The 22,762-nt window shown below is 46.0% G+C and overlaps 1 protein-coding gene and 1 long non-coding RNA gene across 2 annotated transcripts; one reads left to right on the forward strand and one right to left on the reverse strand.

The window, feature by feature from the left end:
- The first annotated feature begins 8,599 nt into the window (after positions 1-8,599).
- On the forward strand, positions 8,600-9,192 carry LOC123445579. The gene is made up of 2 exons (XR_006631119.1): positions 8,600-8,701; positions 8,815-9,192. It is a non-coding gene; the product is annotated as an uncharacterized LOC123445579 (long non-coding RNA).
- A 583-nt stretch (positions 9,193-9,775) lies between these two features.
- On the reverse strand, positions 9,776-13,498 carry LOC123445578. The gene is made up of 11 exons (XM_045122579.1): positions 12,758-13,498; positions 12,443-12,625; positions 11,425-11,544; positions 11,295-11,336; positions 11,125-11,220; positions 10,958-11,047; positions 10,741-10,860; positions 10,614-10,652; positions 10,475-10,525; positions 10,283-10,357; positions 9,776-10,191 (listed from the first exon to the last, which is right to left on the reverse strand). The coding sequence occupies exons 1-11, from the start codon at positions 13,349-13,351 to the stop codon at positions 10,159-10,161; spliced, it is 1,443 nt and encodes a 480-aa protein (XP_044978514.1). The 5' UTR covers positions 13,352-13,498; the 3' UTR covers positions 9,776-10,158.
- Positions 13,499-22,762: the final 9,264 nt, after the last annotated feature.

Consider the following 22,762-nt stretch of genomic DNA (forward strand, 5'->3'; position numbering starts at 1 on the left):
ATTAATTGAACTAATTGTCATGAACATAGTCTAATGGTCTTTGCGAATTACGATGTAGCTTGCGCTATAGCTCTACTGTTTTTTTATGTTCCTAGAGAAAATTTAGTTGAAAATTGATAGTAGCAACCTTTGCAGACTGAGTCTGTAAAACCGAGGATTGTCCTCGTTGCTGCGCAGAAGGCTTATGTCCTTAATGCACCACTCGGTGTGCTGCACCTCGAGCGTCGTCTGTGGATGCTGTGAACATCCGACATACACGTTTCTGATGACTACACGATAGTTCAGTGCAAAGTACTTAATGTCTTAGAAGCAAGGCACCGAAAACGTTTTAAAACGTCACGGAACATAAGTGATGTTCTAAAGAGATGAAATTGTGATTTCATGCTTGTGCCCTTGTTAAGAGGTACGAGACCTCCAACAAGATTCTTTGACCACAAAGTAAAGGAGAAAAGCTCAATCGTTGAGCGTGTGCTCAGATTATCTGAGTACGACAATCACTCGAATCAAGTGGGAGCTAATCTTCTAGATGAGATAGTGATGGTTCTCCATAATCACTGCCACCAAGCTTTGAGAGCTTCGTGATGAACTATAACATATCAAGGATAGATACAATGATCCTTGAGCGATTCGCGACGTTTGACACTGCGAAAGTAGAAATCAAGAAGGAGCATCAATAGTTGATGGTTTGAAAAACCACTAAGTTTCAAGAAAGGGGAGGGCTAGAAGGGATACTTCGTGAAACGGCAAAACAGTTGCTGCGCTAATGAAGAGACCCAAGATTGAACCCAAACCCGAGTCTAAGTGCTTCTGTAATAAGGGGAACAGTCACTGAGGCGGAGCAACTCTAGATACTTGGGAGATAAGAAGGCTGGCAAAAGTCGAGAGAAGTATATTTGATATACATAATGTTGATGTGTACTTTACTAGTACTCCTAGTAGCACGAGGGTATTGGATACCGGTTCGGTTGCTAAGTGATTAGTAACGCGAAATGAAAGCTACGGCATAAGCGGAGACTAGCTAAAGGCGAGGTGACGATACGTGTTGGAAGTGTTTCCAAGGTTGATATGATCAAACGTCACACGCCCCCTCTACCATCGGGATTGGTGTTAAACCTAAATAATTGTTATTTGGTGCTTGCGTTAAGCATGAACATGATTGGATCGTGTTTATTGCAATACGATCATTCATTCAAAGAGAATAATGGTTACTCTATTTGCTTGAATAATCACCTTCAATGGTTTATTGAATCTCGATTGTAGTGTTACACATTGGTGCCAAAAGATACGAGTTAAATGATGATAGTACCACTTACTTGTGGCACTGCCGCTTGAGTCATGTTAGTATATAAATTGCATGAAGAGGCTCCATGCTGATGGATCTTTACTCACCTGATTTCGAATCACTAGTGACATGCAAATCATACCACATGAGCAAGGCCTTGTTTTCATTGAGATGAAACAAGATAGTAACTTGTTGGAAATGATACATTTTGATGTATGCAGTCCAGTGAGTGCTGAGGCACGCAGTGGATATCATTATGTTCTTACTTCACTGACGACTTGAGTAGATACAGGAGTATTTACTTAATGAATCACAAGTCTGAAATATTGAAAAGTTCAATTCTGTTTCAGAGTGAAGTTCATCGTAACAAGAGGATAAACTGTCTACGATATGATCATAGAAATGAACATCTGAGTTGCGAGTTTTTGGTACACAGTTAAGACAATGTGGAAATTGTTTCACAGTTCGTGCCACCTGGAACATCATGGTGTGATGATGTGTCTGAACGTCATAGCCACGCACTATTTAGTATGGTGCATGCTGTGATGTCTCTTATCGAATTACCACTATCGTTTATGGGTTATGCATTAGAGACAACCACATTCACTTTAAATAGGGCACCGCGTATTTCCGTTGAGATGACACAGTATAGACTGAGGTTTAGAGAAATCTAAACTGTCGTTTCTTGAAAGTTTGGGGCTTCGAAACTTATGTGAAAAAGTTTCAGTCTGATAAGCTCGAACCCAAAGCGGATAAATGCATCTTCATAGGATATCCAAAACAGTTGGGTACATCTCCTATCTCAGATCCAAAAGCAAAGTGTTTGCTTCTAGAAACGGATCCTTTCTCGAGAAAAGGTTTCTCTCGAAAGAATTGAGTGGGAGGGTAGTAGAACTTGATGAGGTTATTAAAACCATCACTTCAACCAGTGTGTAGCAGGGCATAGGAAGTTGTTCCTGTGGCGCCTACACTAATTGAAGTGGAAGCTGATGATGGTGATCATTGAGCTTCAAATCAAGTTACTACAAACCTCGTAGGTCGACAAGGTCGCGTACTGCTGCAGAGTAGTACGGTAACCCTGTCTTGGAGGTCATGTTGTTGAGCAACAGTGAACCTACGAGTTATGGAGAAAGCGATGGTGGGCCCAGATTCCGACAAATGGCTGGAAGCCATGAAATCCGAGAGAGGATCCATGTGTGAAAACAAAGTGTAGACTTTGGTAGAACTACTTGATGGTCATGGGACTATTGGGTAAAATGGATCTTTAAAAGAAGACAGACGATGATGGTGATAAGTCACTATTAAGAAAAGCTCGACTTGTCGCAAAGATGTTTTCGACAAGATCAAACAGTTGACTATGATGAGTCTTTCTCACTCGTAGCGATGCTAAAGGTCTGTTAGAATTATGTTAGTTGTTGATGCATTATTTATGAAATATTGCACGTAGGATGTCAAAACATTGTTTCCTCGACGGTTTCCTTGAGCAAACATTGTATGTGATACAACCAGGAGGTTTTGTCGATCCTAAAGACACTAGCAAGTATGCAAGCTCCAGCGATCCTTCAATGGACTGGTGCAAGAATCTCGGAATTGGAATATATATACTTTGATGAGATGATCAAAGATTTTGGGTTTGTACAAGGTTTATGAGAAACTTGTATTTCCAAAGAAGTGAGTGGGAGCACTATAGAATTTCTGATAGGTATATGTGGTTGACATATTGTGGATCAGAAGTAATGTAGAATTTCTGTAAAGCATACAAGGTTGTTTGAAAGAAGTTTTCAAAGGAGTACCTGGATTACGCTACTTGAACGTTGAGCATCAAAGATCTATGGAGATAGATCGAAAGCGCTTAATAGAAGTTTCAACAAGATGCATGCCTTGACAAGTTTTTGAAAGAGTTCAAAATAGACTAGCAAAGAAGGAGTTCTTGGTTGCGTTGTGAGGTGTGAATTTGAGTAAGACTCAAAACCCGACCACGGCAGAATAAAGAGAATAGACGAAGGTCGTCTTCTATGCCTTAGCCGTAGAATCTAAAGTATGCCATGCTGTGTACCACACCTGAAGTGTGCCTTGACTCAAAGTATGTTGAGAGGTACAGAGAGTGATCCATGATTGAATCACTAGAAGCGGTCAAAATTTATCCTTAGTAACTAATGGACTAAGGAATTTTTCTCGATTATGGAGGTGGTTAAAGAGTTCGTCGTAAAGGGTTACGTCGATGCAAGCTTTGACACTAATCCGAATAACTATGAGTAGTGAAACGGATTCATATAGTAGAGTAGATATTTGGAACATTTCCGAATAGCACGTAGTAGCAGCATCTATAAGATGACATAAAGATTTGTAAAGAACGCACGGATCTGAAAGTTTCAGAACCGTTGACTAAAACCTCACTCACGAGCAAGACGTGATCAGACCCCATAACTATATGGGTGTTGGATTCGTTGGAATCACATGGTTATGTGAACTAGATTATTGACTCTAGTGCAAGTGGGAGACTGTTGGAAATATGCCCTAGAGGCAATAATAAATTAGTTATTATTATATTTCTTAGTTCATGATAATCGTTTATTATCCATGCTATAATTGTATTGATTGGAAACACAATACTTGTGTGGATACATAGACAAAACACTGTCCCTAGTAAGCCTCTAGTTGACTAGCTCGTTGATCAAAGATGGTCAAGGTTTCCTGGCCATAGGCAAGTGTTGTCACTTGATAACGGGATCACATCATTAGGAGAATCATGTGATGGACTAGACCCAAACTAATAGACGTAGCATGTTGATCGTGTCATTTTGTTGCTACTGTTTTCTGCGTGTCAAGTATTTATTCCTATGACCATGAGATCATATAACTCACTGACACCGGAGGAATGCTTTGTGTGTATCAAACGTCGCAACGTAACTGGGTGACTATAAAGATGCTCTACAGGTATCTCCGAAGGTGTTAGTTGAGTTAGTATGGATCAAGACTGGGATTTGTCACTCCGTGTGACGGAGAGGTATCTCGGGGCCCACTCGGTAATACAACATCACACACAAGCCTTGCAAGCAATGTAACTTAGTGTAAGTTGCGGGATCTTGTATTACGGAACGAGTAAAGAGACTTGCCGGTAAACGAGATTGAAATAGGTATGCGGATACTGACGATCGAATCTCGGGCAAGTAACATACCGAAGGACAAAGGGAATGACATACGGGATTATACGAATCCTTGGCACTGAGGTTCAAACGATAAGATCTTCGTAGAATATGTAGGATCCAATATGGGCATCCAGGTCCCGCTGTTGGATATTGACCGAGGAGTCTCTCGGGTCATGTCTACATAGTTCTCGAACCCGCAGGGTCTGCACACTTAAGGTTCGACGTTGTTTTATGCGTATTTGAGTTATATGGTTGGTTACCGAATGTTGTTCGGAGTCCCGGATGAGATCACGGACGTCACGAGGGTTTCCGGAATGGTCCGGAAACGAAGATTGATATATAGGATGACCTCGTTTGGTTACCGGAAGGTTTTCGTGCATTACCGGAAAAGTTTCGGGCTCATCGGTAGTGTACCGGGAGTGCCGGGAGGGGTGCCGGGGACCATCGGGAGGGGTGTCACGCCCCAAGGGGTCTCATGGGCTATGGGAAGAGATAAACCAGCCCCTAGTGGGCTGGAATAAGTTCCCACTAAGGCCCATAAGGTTTGAGAAGGAAAAAACACAAGGTGGAAAGAGTTTCCAAGTGGGAAGGTGGAATCCTACTCCAAGTAGGATTGGAGTAGGACTCCTCCACCTCCAATTTCGGCCAAACCTTTAGGTTTTGAGGCTGCCTCCTCCCCTCCCTCCCACCTATATATACGGAGGTTTTAGGGCTGATTTGAGACGACTTTCTCACGGCTGCCCGACCACATACCTCCATAGTTTTTCCTCTAGATCGCGTTTCTGCGGAGCTCGGGCGGAGCCCTGCTGAGACAAGATCATCACCAACCTCCGGAGCGCCGTCACGCTGCCGGAGAACTCTTCTACCTCTCCGTCTCTCTTGCTGGATCAAGAAGGCCGAGATCATCGTCGAGTTGTACGTGTGCTGAACGCGGAGGTGCCGTCCGTTCGGTACTAGATCGTGGGACTGATCGCGGGATTGTTCGCGGGGCGGATCGAGGGACGTGAGGACGTTCCACTACATCAACCGCGTTCACTAACGCTTCTGCTGTACGATCTACAAGGGTACGTAGATCACTCATCCCCTCTCGTAGATGGACATCACCATGATAGGTCTTCGTGCGCGTAGGAAAATTTTTGTTTCCCATGCGACGTTCCCCAACACTTTTTCCAGTATTTGCATCGCGCTGCCGCGCCGTCCATCACCGGCCGCGGCCGGCCACCAACAGCGTGCCATAGCCGGGCGATGGCAAAGAGATGCAGGGCAGGGGACAAGGGGTGAGGTCGACGCCACAAGGGAGCGCACGGTCGACATGTGGTGGTGAACCGGCCGGCCAGCCGATGGCCGACTGGTGCCCTTCACGGCATTGTCTCTTTTCCGATGCTGCGGCGCCGGCCATTGGTGGCCGATTACCTAAGGTTTTGGTCTTTACGACCCCGAACATTAGCAATCGCTCGCCGCCGGTCTCATGAGGTGGGGAACCGGCGGCAATTTTCTTACTTTAAAGCTGACGCCTTTACGACCCCGGACATCAGCAACTGCTCGCCGCCGGCCGGTCTCTCTCATCGCCACCGCGCGCCGAGTTAAGTGACGTTTGGACCGAGCATCATGTCAAGTCGGCCGTCTACAGAGCAGCAAAGGGCCTTGATCTAGGCAAAGGCCCATGCCCAACAGCAGGATCAGCGAGGGTGAGGGGGAGAGGTGTTAGAGGGACATCGACCGGCAAGCATCGCCATTGCTGCCATCAGGATGAGCCAATCCTGCCTTCTGATGCTGGGAATATCAGCTACTTCATGTCCCTCTGGTAGTCATGAGCAGAGTCCCCTGTTTGTACTAGTACAAACAGAAAACCATAGGTATGTATGAAATCATACGTACCTATTGTTTTCCAGCATCAGCATCTACTGGGTCAGCAAACTAGCGTGGTTGTATATGTATGTTATGTATGTATTTACATATAAAATGAAGAATGGAGTAAACTCAAGAGCTAGTAATACTGATGCCCCAAGATCTAAGTGTTGTTTGTTTGTTTGTTGCAGACTTGCAGTAGTCTTCCATAATTGAGTTCCTAATTGACAATTCACTTTGTTTCCAACAGTTCAAGCCATTAGGGATTGCTATCGTTTTCTGGGGACAATCAAAGGCAACGTTAAACTACAACCCTGTGATAATGATGAGGTCCTTGATTTTGATGGCACGAAAATGGAGTTCCAGAAGTGCAATTACGAAGTTGGTACATTGAAATTAACAAGATTTGTCAAGAGGGGGGGTCAGAAATTCAAAGGATTGGGCTATGAACTACCATTTTGTCAGTGCTTTGCAACATCCAGCAGCTATGCAAGTGGAAAATTACTTCCATTCAGAGTGTGTGGTCGTTTCTGCAGTGGATGGCTCATTGGACAAATGACTGGATACCAAGAAAAGCATAGAACTGTTCGATGAAGGCGATATGCGCCCTATCCTAAGAAATATGCTCAGGTGAGTTTTGCCTTAAACTCTGCTATATATGCCTTCCGTTTTCTACACAATTGTTAAATTTCTTGTTGTTGCCCAGCCAACTTGTAGGTCTTGTGCAAAGCATAATTGCCCAGAAAAAGTGTCCCACGGATCTTTCAATGGAAGACTTGTATATCAAGCGGCTTTCTGGTGATATACCTAAGCTACACGTGTTGATACTTAATGGTAGGTGTCTTCTTAAAACAGGAAAACTTTATATGCGTGGATGTTTGGCACTGATTTCACTACACATTAAAATTAACATAAAAAGTTGGTTTTCAGTTTTTGAACAGATATATGATGAAACAATTTAATCATGTGCACCTTGTTATAAAAGGTCATGAATTTATGTTTGAAACAAGCATGGTTGTTAAGAACAACTATAAGATGTATGCCTTAATATTTTGTGCTACGCAAAATAATTAAATTGGTTCAACCTAAACGATGAATATTGTGCTAGCTATTCAAAACATGTGCATTTTGGTCTTTTTGTTAGGACACATATGGTCATTTTGATGGTAGCCTGGCTTGCAGCAGGCTCTGTAACACAGCTTTGGGCATTTACATGTTTTAGCACCAAACCGTGTACGAGTACATTACATTTTGTAGCATTGCCACAATCCATATTTCTTTTTTTACAGTTCCTGCACATTTCTTGTAGTGGAAAAGAGAGGGAGGGGGGGGGGGGGTAAAGATTATTGGAGTATATCCAAATAAATGCAGATGTGCATTTGCCATGTGCAAGTACTATATGCACTTGTATTGAGTTTGTACAGATAAATGTTGTCCTGTGCAGAAAAAGACAAGGATGAACAGATAAAAATAATAACTCCCAGTTTGTTTGAACACAACATAATGCAGATATTTGCACAAAAACGAGTAATGCGCATAGCACCCAAACTAGCTCGACGATTGTGAGGTTTTGTTACGATGCAAAAGAAGAAAAGGAAAATCATGTGGGTGTGGTGTTTGTTCAAGTGCCGTTTTAGTATGTTCTTTTTCTTTTGGTATTCTACGATGATACATGTACTAGTAAAATTCATAATTTTTGCTTCTTGATTTTTTTGGTTTATCGTAGTTGAAAACTCGAGCACTATAGCCGAGGAGCAGGCTTGGAAAAATGTAAGGGGGATTGTTAAAGAGTGGTTTCTCAGGCATGATGTCGATCCAAGCTCGGGCAGTGCAGACTTCATCTCATGTATTAGGAGTCGGACAAGAAACACACAAGCTCTCTTGGAGGACCACCCGGTGGAGTGGGATAACATGAAAAAAGGCCTATTTCTCGCGGAAACTTACTCGTACTCCCAGCAAGTGTCTCGTAGGATCAATTCATCAGAACTGAAGTGGCCTGTGGAAGCAGATGGAGTAACTACTCCACGGTTGCTGTCGGATTTACTTTTTCATGGAAGGAAATACGCGATGTACAACAAGGAATATGCAAATGACTACGTGAGGCTGCTGAGGAACAGCTACAAGCACTTCAACGCGCTGCCAAAACACATTAAGGTGCGTGATTTAAACTGCCTTCATTTCAGCTGAAGTAGAGTAGTGTTTATAGTGTTAATTGTAGCATCCAAATGGTGAACGGAGTCATCCTAAGTTGGAGGAGGAGCTTGAGTGACAAGAGATTGGATATTAGAAATTCAGCTGAATGTTGTTTTGTTGCAGGAATTGCTTGGAGGCAATACGGATGGACTCCTACGTCAGATCGAAGAGTGGTCGCCTCGTATCTGGCACATCCTGTATGTGGCACTTCACATGCTCTGAGCTCGCTGTAAGTAGAAGACCATGAATATCATACAACATACTGTACTAAAAATTTCTGTATCTATCTGATCACAAGCCCTGAAATGTATGTACTCACTCTGTTTTTATCCATATACACAGGATGTGTGGTTGCTGACCAAGAAGCCGGGTTGGTGCATGGAATGGAGATGAAATTAAGAGTAGCTTAACTAATTATAGACTAGATCGCACTGGTTATTGTAATCCTATCTATCTATCTATCAATAGATCTAGTACTTTGTCTTTATTTGGCGGGCTGGTAAACAGACAAACACACAAATGGCCAAACAAACAAACTAGAGGAGGATTCTGCTGCCCAGCTTGGCGCGACCAACACCAATGTCTTGTACTGGGATATCTCCATCTCCTGGCAATCGTTCCTTGATTGATGGTGCGACATCGTACCGGGGCATCTTCTAAGCAACGATGAATGAATGTATTGGTGTTGGGGGGTTGAAAATGAAACCAGGAATTGTGTTTGTTTCGTGTCTCAGTTTGAATCAACCTGCAACTGTCTGTCGCAAACACCTGCTCCTGCTCACTCTTGAGGTTCCAACGCAACGGGCACAAGTAGGGAGGGAGATATTCAGCGTAACAGCTACCTACACTGCTGCTGAGATACGATTAGGCGCTTATGGAAGTTGGAACTGAATTTTTTTGAACTAAAGCAGCCACGACACATATTTTGGGACGGAGAGAGTACTTCAATGCTTGTTCTGCTGTCTAAGTCTACATACATATACTACCACTTGAGCATTGTGTGCTGCGTTCAGAGGTACTATTTGGTAAACAGGCATGGAGGAATACTCCCTCTGTTCAAAGCTCACATTCTCATTTCTCAAGCATGGAAGATACTCCCCCTGTAAACTAATATAAAACCGTGTAGATCAAGCATGGAAGGTAGTACTCCCTCCGTCCCAAAATTCTTGTCTTAGGTTTGTTTAGAAATGGATGTATCAAAATACTAAAACGTGACTAGATACATTCATATCTAGACAAATCTAAGACAAGAATTTTGGGACGGAGGAAGTACTATTTTGGTACTTGCCTGGCTGGCTTGCTGTTTGGGACAGCAAGTGACTTTTCAACATGAATCAAGTGATTGATCCTTTCACTCCAACATACATCCATTGCATAATACTAGTATATTGCTACTCAGACAGGTCCAAAAAAGACCTGCTCATTATGTGACCACTATCTTACTATTATTGATGGCAAGTACAAAAAACAAACCAAGCATCACACATACGTACTAGTGAATAACATTACAACAGGGGATGTCCACTAATTTAAAAACATGAGCCAATCATCATCCACAATGTCAGACTGCTGAGCTGGGCTAGTTATGTATGTAATACAATCTTCGTAATACTTCCGTCTTGCTGTTATATGAGAAAACAACGGCTCATTTCAGGCCAAAAGGGACAAATCTAGTTTTTTCCTTGCTCAATCGTAGGGTCTAAAGGGAACAAATCCACCCTGCAAAGTGGCACGCACATAAGTTACTGGGTTTTTTTATCTCGGGAGAGAATTAACCTTACTTTAACAATAAATACATTTATTAGCATACCTTTTTGTCCAACTTCAACTGATCTGCTATCTCCACCTTCTTCTTAGCATAGTCAGCCATGTTCATTGATTTATGCTGAAACAAGGGATCCAATTATATAACAACAACAATCATGACCACATATAAATTCATAGAGAATTTTTTTCAAAACGAAAATAAAACAAAATCATAGAGGATTCATTGAGACAATACCCTAGTGAAAGATAACTCATTAAACACAGCCCGAGCCTTTTCCTCTTCATCCTACACAAAGGCCTTATCAATGTCAACAACCTATTGCAGTTAGGTATGTATCACCATGTCAAACATACATGTACAATATCCTACTTACAGTCCGCTTAATGCCACCCTCCAGGGCAATAGAGTAAATCTACAAAGGAAAACAGATGAAATTAAACATTTGGCTATATGTTGCACATTCCATTTTCACAACATAAAATCACAGTTAGTGGCTATACCGTTTGTTGCATTGTTACAAAGAGGCATGCGCCCCCATTGAGTTCAGCACGTAGTTTTGGTTTGTGCACATGGAAATTGTCAGACTCATATACTTCCCTCACAGCATCTTTGTAAGTTCTCTGAAATATTTGTGAAACCGTAAGAAACACGCAAAATCACAAAAGCATGTCAGCCGTGCTCTATTGCACAAACGTTTTGATGTAGTAGGATGCTAACATATCCTTTATAGACAAGCCTCCAGATCTCAAAATAGAGGAGATCTATGTCCTTGAGGGACGCATCCATTTTCAGCTCCATAATGTACTCCTGAATCAAATGGACCAGATTGTGAGTACCACCAGCAAATAACACCACCTCAATTAGCAGAAGACAACATATCCTACATCATAAGCATAACCAGCTAAATCTGCAGTCATATGAGGAATGCCGGTTGCAATCCTCAATGCTTGCCTCCATGCTCTAGTATCCCATTTTATCCACTGAAGTGAAAAGAAGTTAATGATCATGTGTATGTATATGACTAATTTTGTAATTTTCTGTGGGGCATACTTACATCCTTAGTCCTGTGATCCAGATGCAAATAATCTGCAATCCACTGTTACAAGAAGAAATCTATCACTTTAAAAACATTCCAGCCACTCGTAGTATTTTTCATTCCAACAGCTTGATCACATAATGCATACCTTGATTTTCTTTGAAATTTCTGCATAGTACTTGACATAAGCATCATCAATTTTATATGTATGATAACGCGAGCGGTACTCATCGTGATAGCCGTACAGGATTTCACTCGTATCAGGCAGCTACGAAAAAGAAAGGGACAAGAATCAGATGACACGTCTGAAAAGGCACAAAAGTGCAGATACTTAATGGCTACAGTGTAGTGAGACGACATACTGTCTCTAGAAGTAACTGACTAAAGATCCACATTTTTTCCTTCTACTATAGTCTAGCTTGCTAAAAAATAGTAATGTATAACTAAATGACCTTTAACAAGTTAATCCACTGAGACACGGTCGTGATATAATTCAGAAGCAATTCAAACGTCAACTAACTTCAGCAGCCAAATTTAACGGCACAAAATCAAAGAGATAAGAAATTTGAAAATAGTAATGTTTGTCAAAACATATAAGGTAACATAGCTTTGAACCTTGGACTGCTCCCCGCAGTCACAGAAATCATGATATTTTTATCTTCTAATGCTAAACCTCAGCTTTAAAACTAAGGCAATCAAGGAGGTTCAAGAACTAAGTGGGATACCCTTCCTAGCATTTCGCCCCGAGTTAAGGTTACATATGAAACGGCTAAGAACCGACCGATTTTAAGGGATCACTCATTAAAATCAGCAGGAAGGCTTGCCCAAAGTTTGAATAAACACAAAAAACTGGCCACCTTTTCGAATCCAACACCACAAGTACTAAGCATCCATCAGTAGCCACAAAGCAAGGGCTCAATCATCATCATCATCATCCTCTATTAAGAATAAGCTGTCGAAAACAGTTTTAACTCATACCATAAACCCATGGCTCAATATTCTATACTAACGTTGCAGCTGTTGTTGGAGCCACTGAAGCAAAATGAACTACCTCACTGATTGCCGGTTTTCACGGTGTGTTTCGAAATGGTTTCTGAACACCCATGGTTATGATAACGAAACTAGTCAATCGGATGACCAAATGTAGATATAGACAGTACACTTACAAAATTGCGAGGAACAATCCGTTGGTAGTCATTCAATTCAATGTTCTGGATGTCATCAAGATGGGTGTACCACTCAAAATTTTCATCATTCTCTAATGCCTCAAAGTATGACTCGCGGAGAAGTTCCTCATCAGTGTATTCTTCTGGTTCCTTGAGTTCACGTGCGCGCTCTGGATTTACAACCTACACACAGATGATAAAAACACGAGATAAAATCACCCACGCAAACCAAACCAGAAGACTGAATCAGCTACTATGGCACACAGGTATAAAGTTTAAGATGCACGGTGACTGATTGATAGGGCATGTAGGTACCTTGTAATGAGCGATGCGATAGCGTGCAAAGCGCGCTTTTATCTTGTGCCGTTCCTCCCATGTCAGATAAAGTGGCAGGTCAGTAGGATAATCGTCCTCCGTCTGAATATTGGCAAGCAAAAGTTGAGAATACTTGGCACGGTCTTCGTCGCTGATAAGGAAGTGCGGCCCGAAACGCTGCTCGCTTTCTTCTTGTGCCGGCTCTGTGTTCAGCAGAAGATCATAATCTTGGCCCGCTTGGAAGGTGTCCTCCATGTCTGTCGCATGAGAAATCTGATCTTGCCCCCCTTGGATGATGCCCTCCATATCTGTCGCATGAGGAATCGGATCTTGACCCCCTTGGATGGTGTCCTCCATGTCTCCATGGCCTTCCTCGCTGATAAGGACGTCCGGCCCGTATCTTTCTCCTTCTGCCGAATCTGTTCTGAGCAGCAGCTCCATGTCTGTCGCATGAGAAATCGAACCTTGGTGCCCTTGGATGGCATCCTCCATGTCTGCCGCGTGGTCGTGGGCAGTTGCAGGAGATGGGGGCAGGTGCTTGCGGCGCCTCTTCTCCCCTGTCCACGCCTTGTTTGTTCCATCGTCGCCCTGCATGTCGATCCAAGGAAGGATACGGCCGCGGGACGGGGGACGAGGTCGAGCTGGGCGGCGGCGTCGATCTGCTGGAGTAGGGGACGTGGCGGGAGGCGACTGTAGCCGGCAGAGGACGGGGTCGGGGGGATGGGAGGCGACTGTAGCCGGCAGAGGACGGGGTCGGGGGGATGGGAGGCGACTGTAGCCGGCAGAGGACGGGGTCGGGGGGATGGGAGGCAGCGGTGGCGGGGGGTGGGTGGCGACGGCGGCGGCGTGAAACCCTAGGCGCTTGTCGAGACGGTAGGGGCAGACGACGTGGTCGGGGTTCGGGGAGGGGCGGCGGTGTGGAGGACCGACGGGGATGGGAGTCAGCGGCGGCGGCGGCGGCGGCGGGAGGAGGCGGCGGCGGCGGGAGGAGACGGCGGTGCAACCCAAGGTAGACACTTGTCGAGAGATGGAAGGGAGAAGCAGAGCGTGCGGGCTCGAATATGGCTTTGCCTAACTGGTTGCGCGCGCAAGGCGCCGTCGCATTCGCCTGTGGATCAGCGCCACGCGGGCCCACTTGAATCACTCTGTTTCGATTTCTTTCTTTTATTCAGCGCATACGAGAGGAATACATGCATATCGTATCTGTTGTACTACCTACGCGAGCCTCGCCATAGATACGAGTTGCGCGCCGCCCCCAAAGCTGCAGATCGATGTTGCTGCAATTGCTGGCTGCTGCACCCGTCGTCGCTGCAAGGGACGTCTCTTGCAGCTGGCCGTTCTCGTCGGCGGTGCCTCCTCTAAGCACCCATCATTCTGCGATGCGGAGCGGCGGTGTGGTAAGCTGCGGGGGCATCCATCGTGCTGCGAGCAGTGGGGCTTCCTCCCCGGCGACGCAGCAACACGGTTAGGGCGGTACGTGCTTGTAGAAGGTGTGGTGATGCAAGCGCTGATGTACAACGCCGACGACATCGGTGCCCCCCCACCGCGCCCCACCAAGCGTTTCATCTCGGCGCCGGTGTTGCGATCGAGCTTCGTCGGAGTTGCAACGGGCTTTGCCAGAGTCGTCGGCAAACAATACGGCAAACAAATTCCACACAGTAGCATATACATTTGACGAGAGACAGAGACAATACATCTTGGCCAAATATATAGTTACAAGCACGTTCTGAAGTGCAAGTAGAAATACATCAGCTAAGTAAGAAACTACTCCCTTCGTTTCAAAATATAAGTCTTTCGACAAGTTCCATTAGCGGACTACAGACATACATTAGAATGTTGATTTATTTATTTTGCTCTGTATATAGATTTCTAGTAAAATATCTTAAAAGACTTATACTCCTTCCGTTTTAAAATTCCTGTCTTAGATTTGTCTAGATATGAATGTATCTAGTCACGTTTTACTATTTCGATACATCCATTTCTAGACTAATTTAAGACAGGAATTTTAGGACGGAAGGAGTATTTAGGAACGGAGGGAGTATTGCAGAAAACAAATTCTTGTACACAGGGGAAGACTGGTTGCAAGAGTTACTGGACACTGAAAATGAGGACACTCGCGCAAAGATCCTTGTTACTACTCCGGCGATGCTGGCATTTGCAGTTAAGGAAAGGAGAGGTTCAGTGCAGTTTGTGCGGAAGTACGAGGAGGAGCTAAAAATTGCTATGTCTACTGATGCACTGTCAGATGGGAAAGGAACAACTCTTCTGCCTGATTCAGCGACGCGGAGGCCTGAAGCCACTGGTCGCCACCAATACAAGGTACTGTCAAGCTAAATATACAGATGCCGCTTTTTTTTTTTGAAATAAAAGGGTTGCCTCCCTGCCTCATTTTATTGAAAATGAAGCAGACATCTACAGATGCCGCTTTTGTGACAGAGACGGGAGAAGGAGCTGCGGGTGCGGTCGCTCCGGATTACCGTGGCCTGTTTATCCCGTCGGCATGCATAAAATTGCCGGCAAGTAACAGTACGGATTTTTAAGTAATAGAACGTCCCTTTTCAAAAAAAAATTAACAGTATGGAGACAGCTGAGGACAGCTTGGATTGCCGTTTTCCAGCGGATTACACGTGTAAAACATACAACTGTAAGAAAAAGCGAGCGATCTACTTGAGACATCGTTTTGACGTTGAAAACTTCACACCCGGTTTCGCTTTATAATTGTATTCAGCTCGTAACCCACCGGTTTACAAAACACTGCTCAAGTCATCGTTTTCTTCCGTATTCCCAGTCTCGCTCGATCAATTGACTGGCCAAAGCGCCACAACGGCTCGCCGGAGCACGCCGAGGACATTGCCGTTCGCCGAAGGCACCACCGCCAACCTCTGCCGTCGTTGCCTCCTGCCGTGATGGCTTCATCACCGCGGTCCGTCATCGACGTCCAGCGTCCGCCTCTGCTACCATTGATGCCTGCACCCCGTCGAGCTCCGGGCCGCCGCCGCCATGTCCGCGACGTCGCCGGAGCGTCACCAAAGCTCCTTTGCGCGCCACCGCGGAAGCGCCTCCGTGCGCCGCCACTACGTCTTGTCACCGCCGCCGCCGGATTCCGCGTCCGGCGCGGCGTCGTTCTACCACAGGGGAGGGCGAGGGATAACGGGGCTGTCGGGGCATCTAGCTGGCTAGCTGGTCCCTGGTGCGAGAGGTATGCAGGGCTAGAGATTCCTGGCGTCGCCGGAAGTGCAGGATTCCTGGTGCGAGTTGCGGCAAGGACGGCCATGGAGGATGGTGGTCGTCGGCTGCCTGTCTTTTTGGAGTTCCTGACAGACAAACCGAGGAACCAAGCGCACCGTACACATATGGAATATATCCGGTTGTATTATACTAATCTCCAGTAATATACAGGGGTAATCCTATACAGATGTAAAACTTCTACAGGGATTCCAAGCGCGACCCAAGGGAGTACGCGAGGTCCACCAGGCGTCGCCCCCGCGTCGGGCGACTCGAGTGGATCCAATCGCTGCGGCCGCTCGGGTCGCCGTCTCGTCTTTTGCTTCCCTTCATGGCTGCTGGAGGACGCCTTGGGCTAAGCCCATTTGGTCGACGGTGGCGGCATTGGCTTGGGCGGCGGTGTGGGTCGCGTGTCAGCCTGGACACGGTCCGGTCCGGTCCGGTCCGCCGTTTGGACCGGTAGCCGTCGGTCCGCCGGACCGGACAGAGCAGTGCGGCAGTCCCCTTTTCCTGCACCGGACCATCGGAGGTAAAGCTCGGGCCAGACAAAGAGGACCGACCATGGCGGCGGCGACAGACGACTCTGGCGAGCTCATGGTAACGATGGAGACAACTAGATGGTCAAGATTTTCGACGGTTCACACATAGCAGCGATGAGACGATGTGGCGCCGGTTAGGGCGCAACTGTTAGCCGCGCATGTTTGTTCTTGCAAGTTTTCTGTTACATGCAAGTAATTTCACGCGTGCATGAGCCCACGATTTTGTGTGTGCGGGCCTTTCCTTGATTAGCGGATCAATTTTAACGTGGAAATAATCGTGGATGACGCTTAGGTTAACGGATCAAACCTCGTTTCCTTTGCTGTTTCTGTTTTGTGTTCGACGGAATGTTTTGTGTTCGACGGAATAAAAGGAAAGGAAAATCATCCACGATTTTTTACATGCAGGCAGCCACACAACCACCATCACCGTCCTCATCATCGCCGCAACTAATGATGAAAATTCTTACTGACGAAACTGAACTTTTAACAGGACAGTCACGCCTGACGAAACTGAGTGTTTCTGAAACTTTGACAATAACTTTTAACTGACACTGCGGTCATCGCAGGAACGACATATGGTGTGTGTGCGTGTGCGTCGACCCCGACCGTCGCTTCCTTGGGTGTGCATCTATCGACTACGTGTTGGGTCATCCATCCGATAACCTCGCCGTCATGGACGTAGAGCCACTCGCTGAACGGGCTGCACTCGGCAAACTACAAGTATACAACAACATGTATGTGTAGCCGTCGTGCGCAGTGATGTAGAGATAGACAGGCGAATGAGGTTTGACTGGTTGACGCGGCCCATGATGCTCACCTCCATGCAATGCCCACGTCGTCGGAATGGAGCGAGGAGAGGAGGAGGCGTCTATGTTAACGAGGAGGGGGAATCGAGCGAAGAGGAGGAGACATCGAGCGAGGGCCGAGAGAAGACACCAGATCGACCCTTGTTGCGCTCGGTCCGCTCGTTCGGCCTGGTTGAAGACCGGACCGGACCAAACTTTTTTCGGTCTGGATTACTAGGCCCGGACCGGCCTGTTTTGTTGTTGGGCCTGGACCGAGCGGGCCAAGACCGAACGGGCCGCGAGCGGGCTAAAAGGCCGGCTCGGTACGTCCAGGCTGAGTCGCGTGGCGGCGGATCTCATCGCTCCGATCCTTGTAGAGAATTCTCGACTTGGAGCGGCGGCTCCGGTATGCATGGCGACGACGCCCTCGGTTGGCGGCGTTCGCGGATGGTGGACGGATGGCATCTTGACTGCGTGGGCGATGAGTTGTCGGTGGATCTCCTCCCCGCTGCAGGCTCTCTTATGTCGCACTTGGTGGCTTGTGGTCCCGAAAGTCGGCCTCGGTGCGTTCGTGGGGCTGGTAGAGGTGATATCGGATCGCAGAAAACTCTGGATGATTAGCTCATCCCGACGGTGGCGACGACCGAGGTCTCCGTTCTCCTCCATGCAAGCGTCGTCGAGGTCTCTTCCCTTCACCCCAACCCCATGCCCGAGTGAAGACCAAAAATCTCCTAAGATTGGAGGGTGGCGACACTACGTGTGTCATGCCCTTCTTGGAGGTGTCGTCTGGGGCGTTCGGGTGCTTGGTTAGAGGAACTGCAGGAGGGGATGAGACGAGTGGTAGCAGGTGGTGTTCATGAAGGATGAGCGGCGTGGCATTGGGCATGTCAACAACGACGGGTCTCGATGACATGGAGCAGCCAGGTCTCAGCGATGGGTGCGCAATGATGGACAAGCGCAGGACGGCGGCGGCGTGTGATGTCGTGGTGCCAACGACGACAACTAGGCCTGGCAAGGTCAATGCGTCAGTACATCTCTAAAGATGAATTGGTGTAAGATGACGACGACGGCGTATGAGAATGCGTTGAACCGGTGTGTGGGGGGGGGGGGGGGGAGAAGAACGTGGTGGTGGGGGGGAGGCATCGGGCGGGGCAAGGCGGGAACGGTGAAAATCGGGGACGAACACGGCGGCGCGAGTCCGTAGTGGTAGAGGACGTTCCGGTCCTCGGCGCCAAAATTTCCCCATCCTTCCGCACCCGTGGGCACCGCCAATTGGGCCGTGGCACGGACCACGTCGTGGATCTGCCTCCCACTCATGGATCCGTCTGGTGAGCCTCTATCTCCGGAGCTTACCGTCGATGATATGTCATCCTCTCCTCCATGGCAGTCTGGTGAGTATCCACTCTCGACGTCAACTCTGCACATCCACTACCTTCAACGCGCGTGACCTCTTGTGGTATGCTTCATGCAATTTGGAGTTGTTAATTTTGCAGGAGGGAGGAGCGCGGGAGGACGTCCGTCGGCCACGCCGGCATGCAGTCTTGGGCGAACGTGGGTTACAGACTTGCAGTTTGTGGCTGAAACCGGGACTAAAAAGCTCTCCTATATAACTGCCTATTGTCCCGGTGCCAGCCACCGTCGGGGAGAAGGAAAGATTAGCGCTGCCACACAGCTGACCCTGACACTGAACGCTCGTCGTCGTCGCCACCGCTCGGTGCCCCGTTGCCGACCAACACCGCGCCACCCCAACCCCGTGCCCTATTACACGCCGCCCACGTCCCGATGCTGACACCCACACTCAACGTCTCCACCGTCAGCTACTCCGACCTCCTCCTCCATGCCTTCGCGATCTGCCACTCCGACTTCCTCCGTCGTCGGCCACTCTGACCTCCTCCTCCACGCCTCCGCCGTCGGCCACTCCGACCTCCTCTGCCTCGCCCATGAGGTTATTTTTCTAGGGTTCATCCGAAAATTGAGGGTTCCATGATTTTTCTAGGGTTCATTTGAAAATTGGGGGTTCTAGGATTTTTCTAGGTTTGATCGTTTGCACGTTAGATTATTATGTGTAATCACAATACTAAATCATTTGAATTCCAATAGAAATTTGTACTAGAAATTTGTACGTGCTTTGCACTGGGAAAATATATATGCTTTTATTCCAATAGAACAAGTTATTGGCTGATGTTTAGTGAATCTTTTTGCTGATGTTTTGTATTAGATTGTTTTATTAGTAGATTTAATCTGAATATTTTTAGAATTAATTAAATTTAGGTTTTAAACAAAATAGTGCAGTTTTAGTTCTTTATAGGCTCGGTGATGGTTTCTTTTTGTTTTAATTGTCTTAAGTTGTCCTAATTATTATTTACCTCAATTTTTTTATTAAATCATGAAAAATGCTCAAAAAAAGTTTGTTATGTATTCAAAACATGTTAACATCTTATTTAGAAATGCTAAAGTTTATTAAATATGAGTACTACTATATAGTTAAAAAATTATTAAATATGAGTAGCATAATAAATTGATAATTACTGTATAGATTTTTTGTATAATTAAGTAGTACTATCTAGGTCAACGCATCTCTTTAATTCTAATTTCAATATTATTATGATGCTTGATTATTATCTGATTGAATTCTATTCTCGTTTGCGTCAGAAACAGGGAACTAATTTATGCGCAGACAAAATGACGCAGAGATGAACAAAAACATCAGGTACATAAACACCATCCACAAGTTTTCATGTATATTCTCATCTAACGTATCATGCCAAAAAAAAATACTTGCAGTGGATACATGAAGACGTACTTCCATTGTTATATGCACTCAATTTCAAATAGACGGACTACTCAGCAGTCAGCACCCGTGTGTTTTCTTACCTGCTTGCGCGGCTCAGCCGTAGAAATAGTGCAGAGACATGAAGACCACAGGGATGCGGTCGCAGGAAGCCAAAGGAATTGTGGGTGGTACGTAGATTGCTTTCGCCTTGGGATTCATGTATCTGTATTCTGTATTCGTCCTGCATCTAGTTTCCTGTATCTGTATTGTGGGTGGTACTTAGATTGCTTTTGCAGGCGACGGCCGCAGCAGAGGAGTCCAGGAAAACAACGTCTGAAAGGTAATACACGTACGGACGCTAACTTCTAACCTGACTTAAACTAGTATATATATGATCAAGGCTGCTCACCAACGAATATGATCGAATCAAATCAAGCAGAGAAGAACAACATTACGCTTCTCCAGCATGGGCGTGGCGTCGTCGATTCTCCGATGTTGCGGCAACGTAGGGAAGATCCTCCACATGGTGCTGGCCAGCCTTCCTGACCCGGCCAACTGCGCCCGCTGCCGCGCCGACGGCCACGTCTCCCATCCATGGCGCTCCGCCGTGCGCCACCATGCCCCCCAAGCGCGCCGGCTACCCTGGATCGCGCTCTGGGACACCTTGGTCATCGCCCCCTACAGCGGCCACACCCACTTCCTCCCCAACAACGCCACCTGCGTCGGGTCCACCGACCAATGGCTCGCCCTCGGCCTCGGACATCGCCGCACCAGTGACAATAAGCAGTCGAGTTACTACGCCGTGCGCAACTATGTCCTCCACAACCCTTTCTCAAACAGGACCCTGCCGCTGCCCGAGCTTGACGCCGTCGTCATCGTCCAGGACAGGCCTCTAATCCGCAAGTTCCTCATGCGCTCGACCATCGACGACTTCATCGCTGTCATCACCAACAATAGAAAGCATCCGCTCATTGTGTTCCAGCGAGGGAAGGGTGTGTGGTCACCCGAGCCATGGGAAACTCTATATGCCTACATCATTGACATCGCGTTTCTTGAGGACAAACTATATGCCCTCACCATGTTCGACGACCTCCTCCCCCTTTATCTCGAATTGGATCGAGACGGAAGGCCCGAGGTTACAATGGGTGCACGAGTCATCAAGCTAACGCTCCGCGATGAGGAGCACGTCGAAGATGATGGCAATGACCAGAATGAAGGTGATGAAGATGAGGAAGAGAAAGAGAAGAAAGCAGACAACGGTGGTGAAGAGGTGGAGGAACATAACAGTGGTGAAGAGGATGATGGAGATGACGGAAATAACCAGAATGAAGGTGAGGAAGAAGAGGAAGATGAAGAGGAGGAAGAAGACAATAGCAGTGAAGATGAGGAAGAAGATAATGACTTGACCAATATCAACTGCTCAGTGCAATACATACCAAACGCCCAGCCTGATGGTGTCACCTTAATTAGTCGGCACCTCATCGAGTCGAATGGGAAGCTACTCTTGGTAAAGCATCATCGGCACTTCCATCCAGATACTTTCTGGGTCACTCTACAAGTGGATGTTTTTGAATCAGACTTCAGCACACATGCTTGGGTGCCACTGATAGGAGGGCTAGGCGGCGGTCGAGCACTCTTCATTAGCATGACATTCTCCAAAGCTGTCCCGGCGCCTAATGGAGAGGTGGAGGAAGATGTGATTTATTTTATGGACACGGACGATGTGTTCAACATGAAGTCCGGTACTTCTAGCCCATCAAAGTTTGGTGGGAATTGTATTGGGGCAACATGGCTATTTCCTCCCGAGTCGGAGCTTTGACATGCGAAAATTTTATGTTACAATGTTGCAACATATCTAAGATTAGATGTCGGAAACAATATGTTTTCAAGTATTTTCTCTCATAACCTATCATATGAGAAAAATGTTTTTAGTTATACGTAATTTTTATCGATGTTGGCCACACTATGAATAAAGTTTAGCGAGTTTTCTTAGAAAACATTTACAACCAGCAATAATGTGTGCTCAATTGCAGGTCCATCTACATGGTTGCCTCAATTGCAGGTCCATCTACATGGGGACACAACCGACTAAGACTGCCCTTCTCTCCCTGTTTTGTCGCTTCATTTTTTAGCTTTCTGTTTCCTATTGAATTATTTTACTATTAGTTTTTTGTTTATTGTTGCATTTAAAAATCTTTCACTTATTTATTTTAGGAATCATGAAAGTAAAAGAATTGTTTACTGTTGGTAATAAGAGTTGTTTCGTCCAACAAATTGAATGTTATTATAGAGTACACCTCCCAAAATGCTCCTTTTTTGTTAAAAACTTGTACTCGTAGCCCAAAAATATTCATGGCACTAGTTTTTTAAGATTACGAGTCAGTGTTGTTAACTAATTCTTTTATTTAGATGCATGGATATTTTCCATGAGCTATAAGAACAAACATTTTTTCGGAGATTGTGGAAACAAACAAAAAATATCTGGGGGTCACATAGTATGTCATCTGAACTATCAAACAATTCTTGTGAACTACAGAACAAATTCCGTGAACGTGGGAATACATCTAGTGTACATGAACATTCTTTAAATGCTTTGGGACTATTTTTGTTAGATGCAAACCATACATTTTATGAATAAGAACAATACTGACGCAATAGAAGTTAGGCCAGCACAGATTTTGTT

This window comes from Hordeum vulgare, chromosome 3H (assembly GCF_904849725.1).
Source record: "Hordeum vulgare subsp. vulgare chromosome 3H, MorexV3_pseudomolecules_assembly, whole genome shotgun sequence".
Lineage (NCBI taxonomy): Eukaryota > Viridiplantae > Streptophyta > Magnoliopsida > Poales > Poaceae > Hordeum > Hordeum vulgare.

Excerpts from the sequence above, each read along its gene's own strand:
- LOC123445578 (XM_045122579.1), bottom strand. The coding sequence starts at position 13,351 with ATGCAGGGCGACGATGGAACAAACAAGGCGTGGACAGGGGAGAAGAGG. Across the intron at positions 11,221-11,294 it reads TGGATCACAGGACTAAGGAT|TGGATAAAATGGGATACTAG; the intron begins GTAAGTATGCCC and ends TTTTCACTTCAG. Across the intron at positions 10,192-10,282 it reads AGTTGAAGTTGGACAAAAAG|GGTGGATTTGTTCCCTTTAG; the intron begins GTATGCTAATAA and ends GCCACTTTGCAG.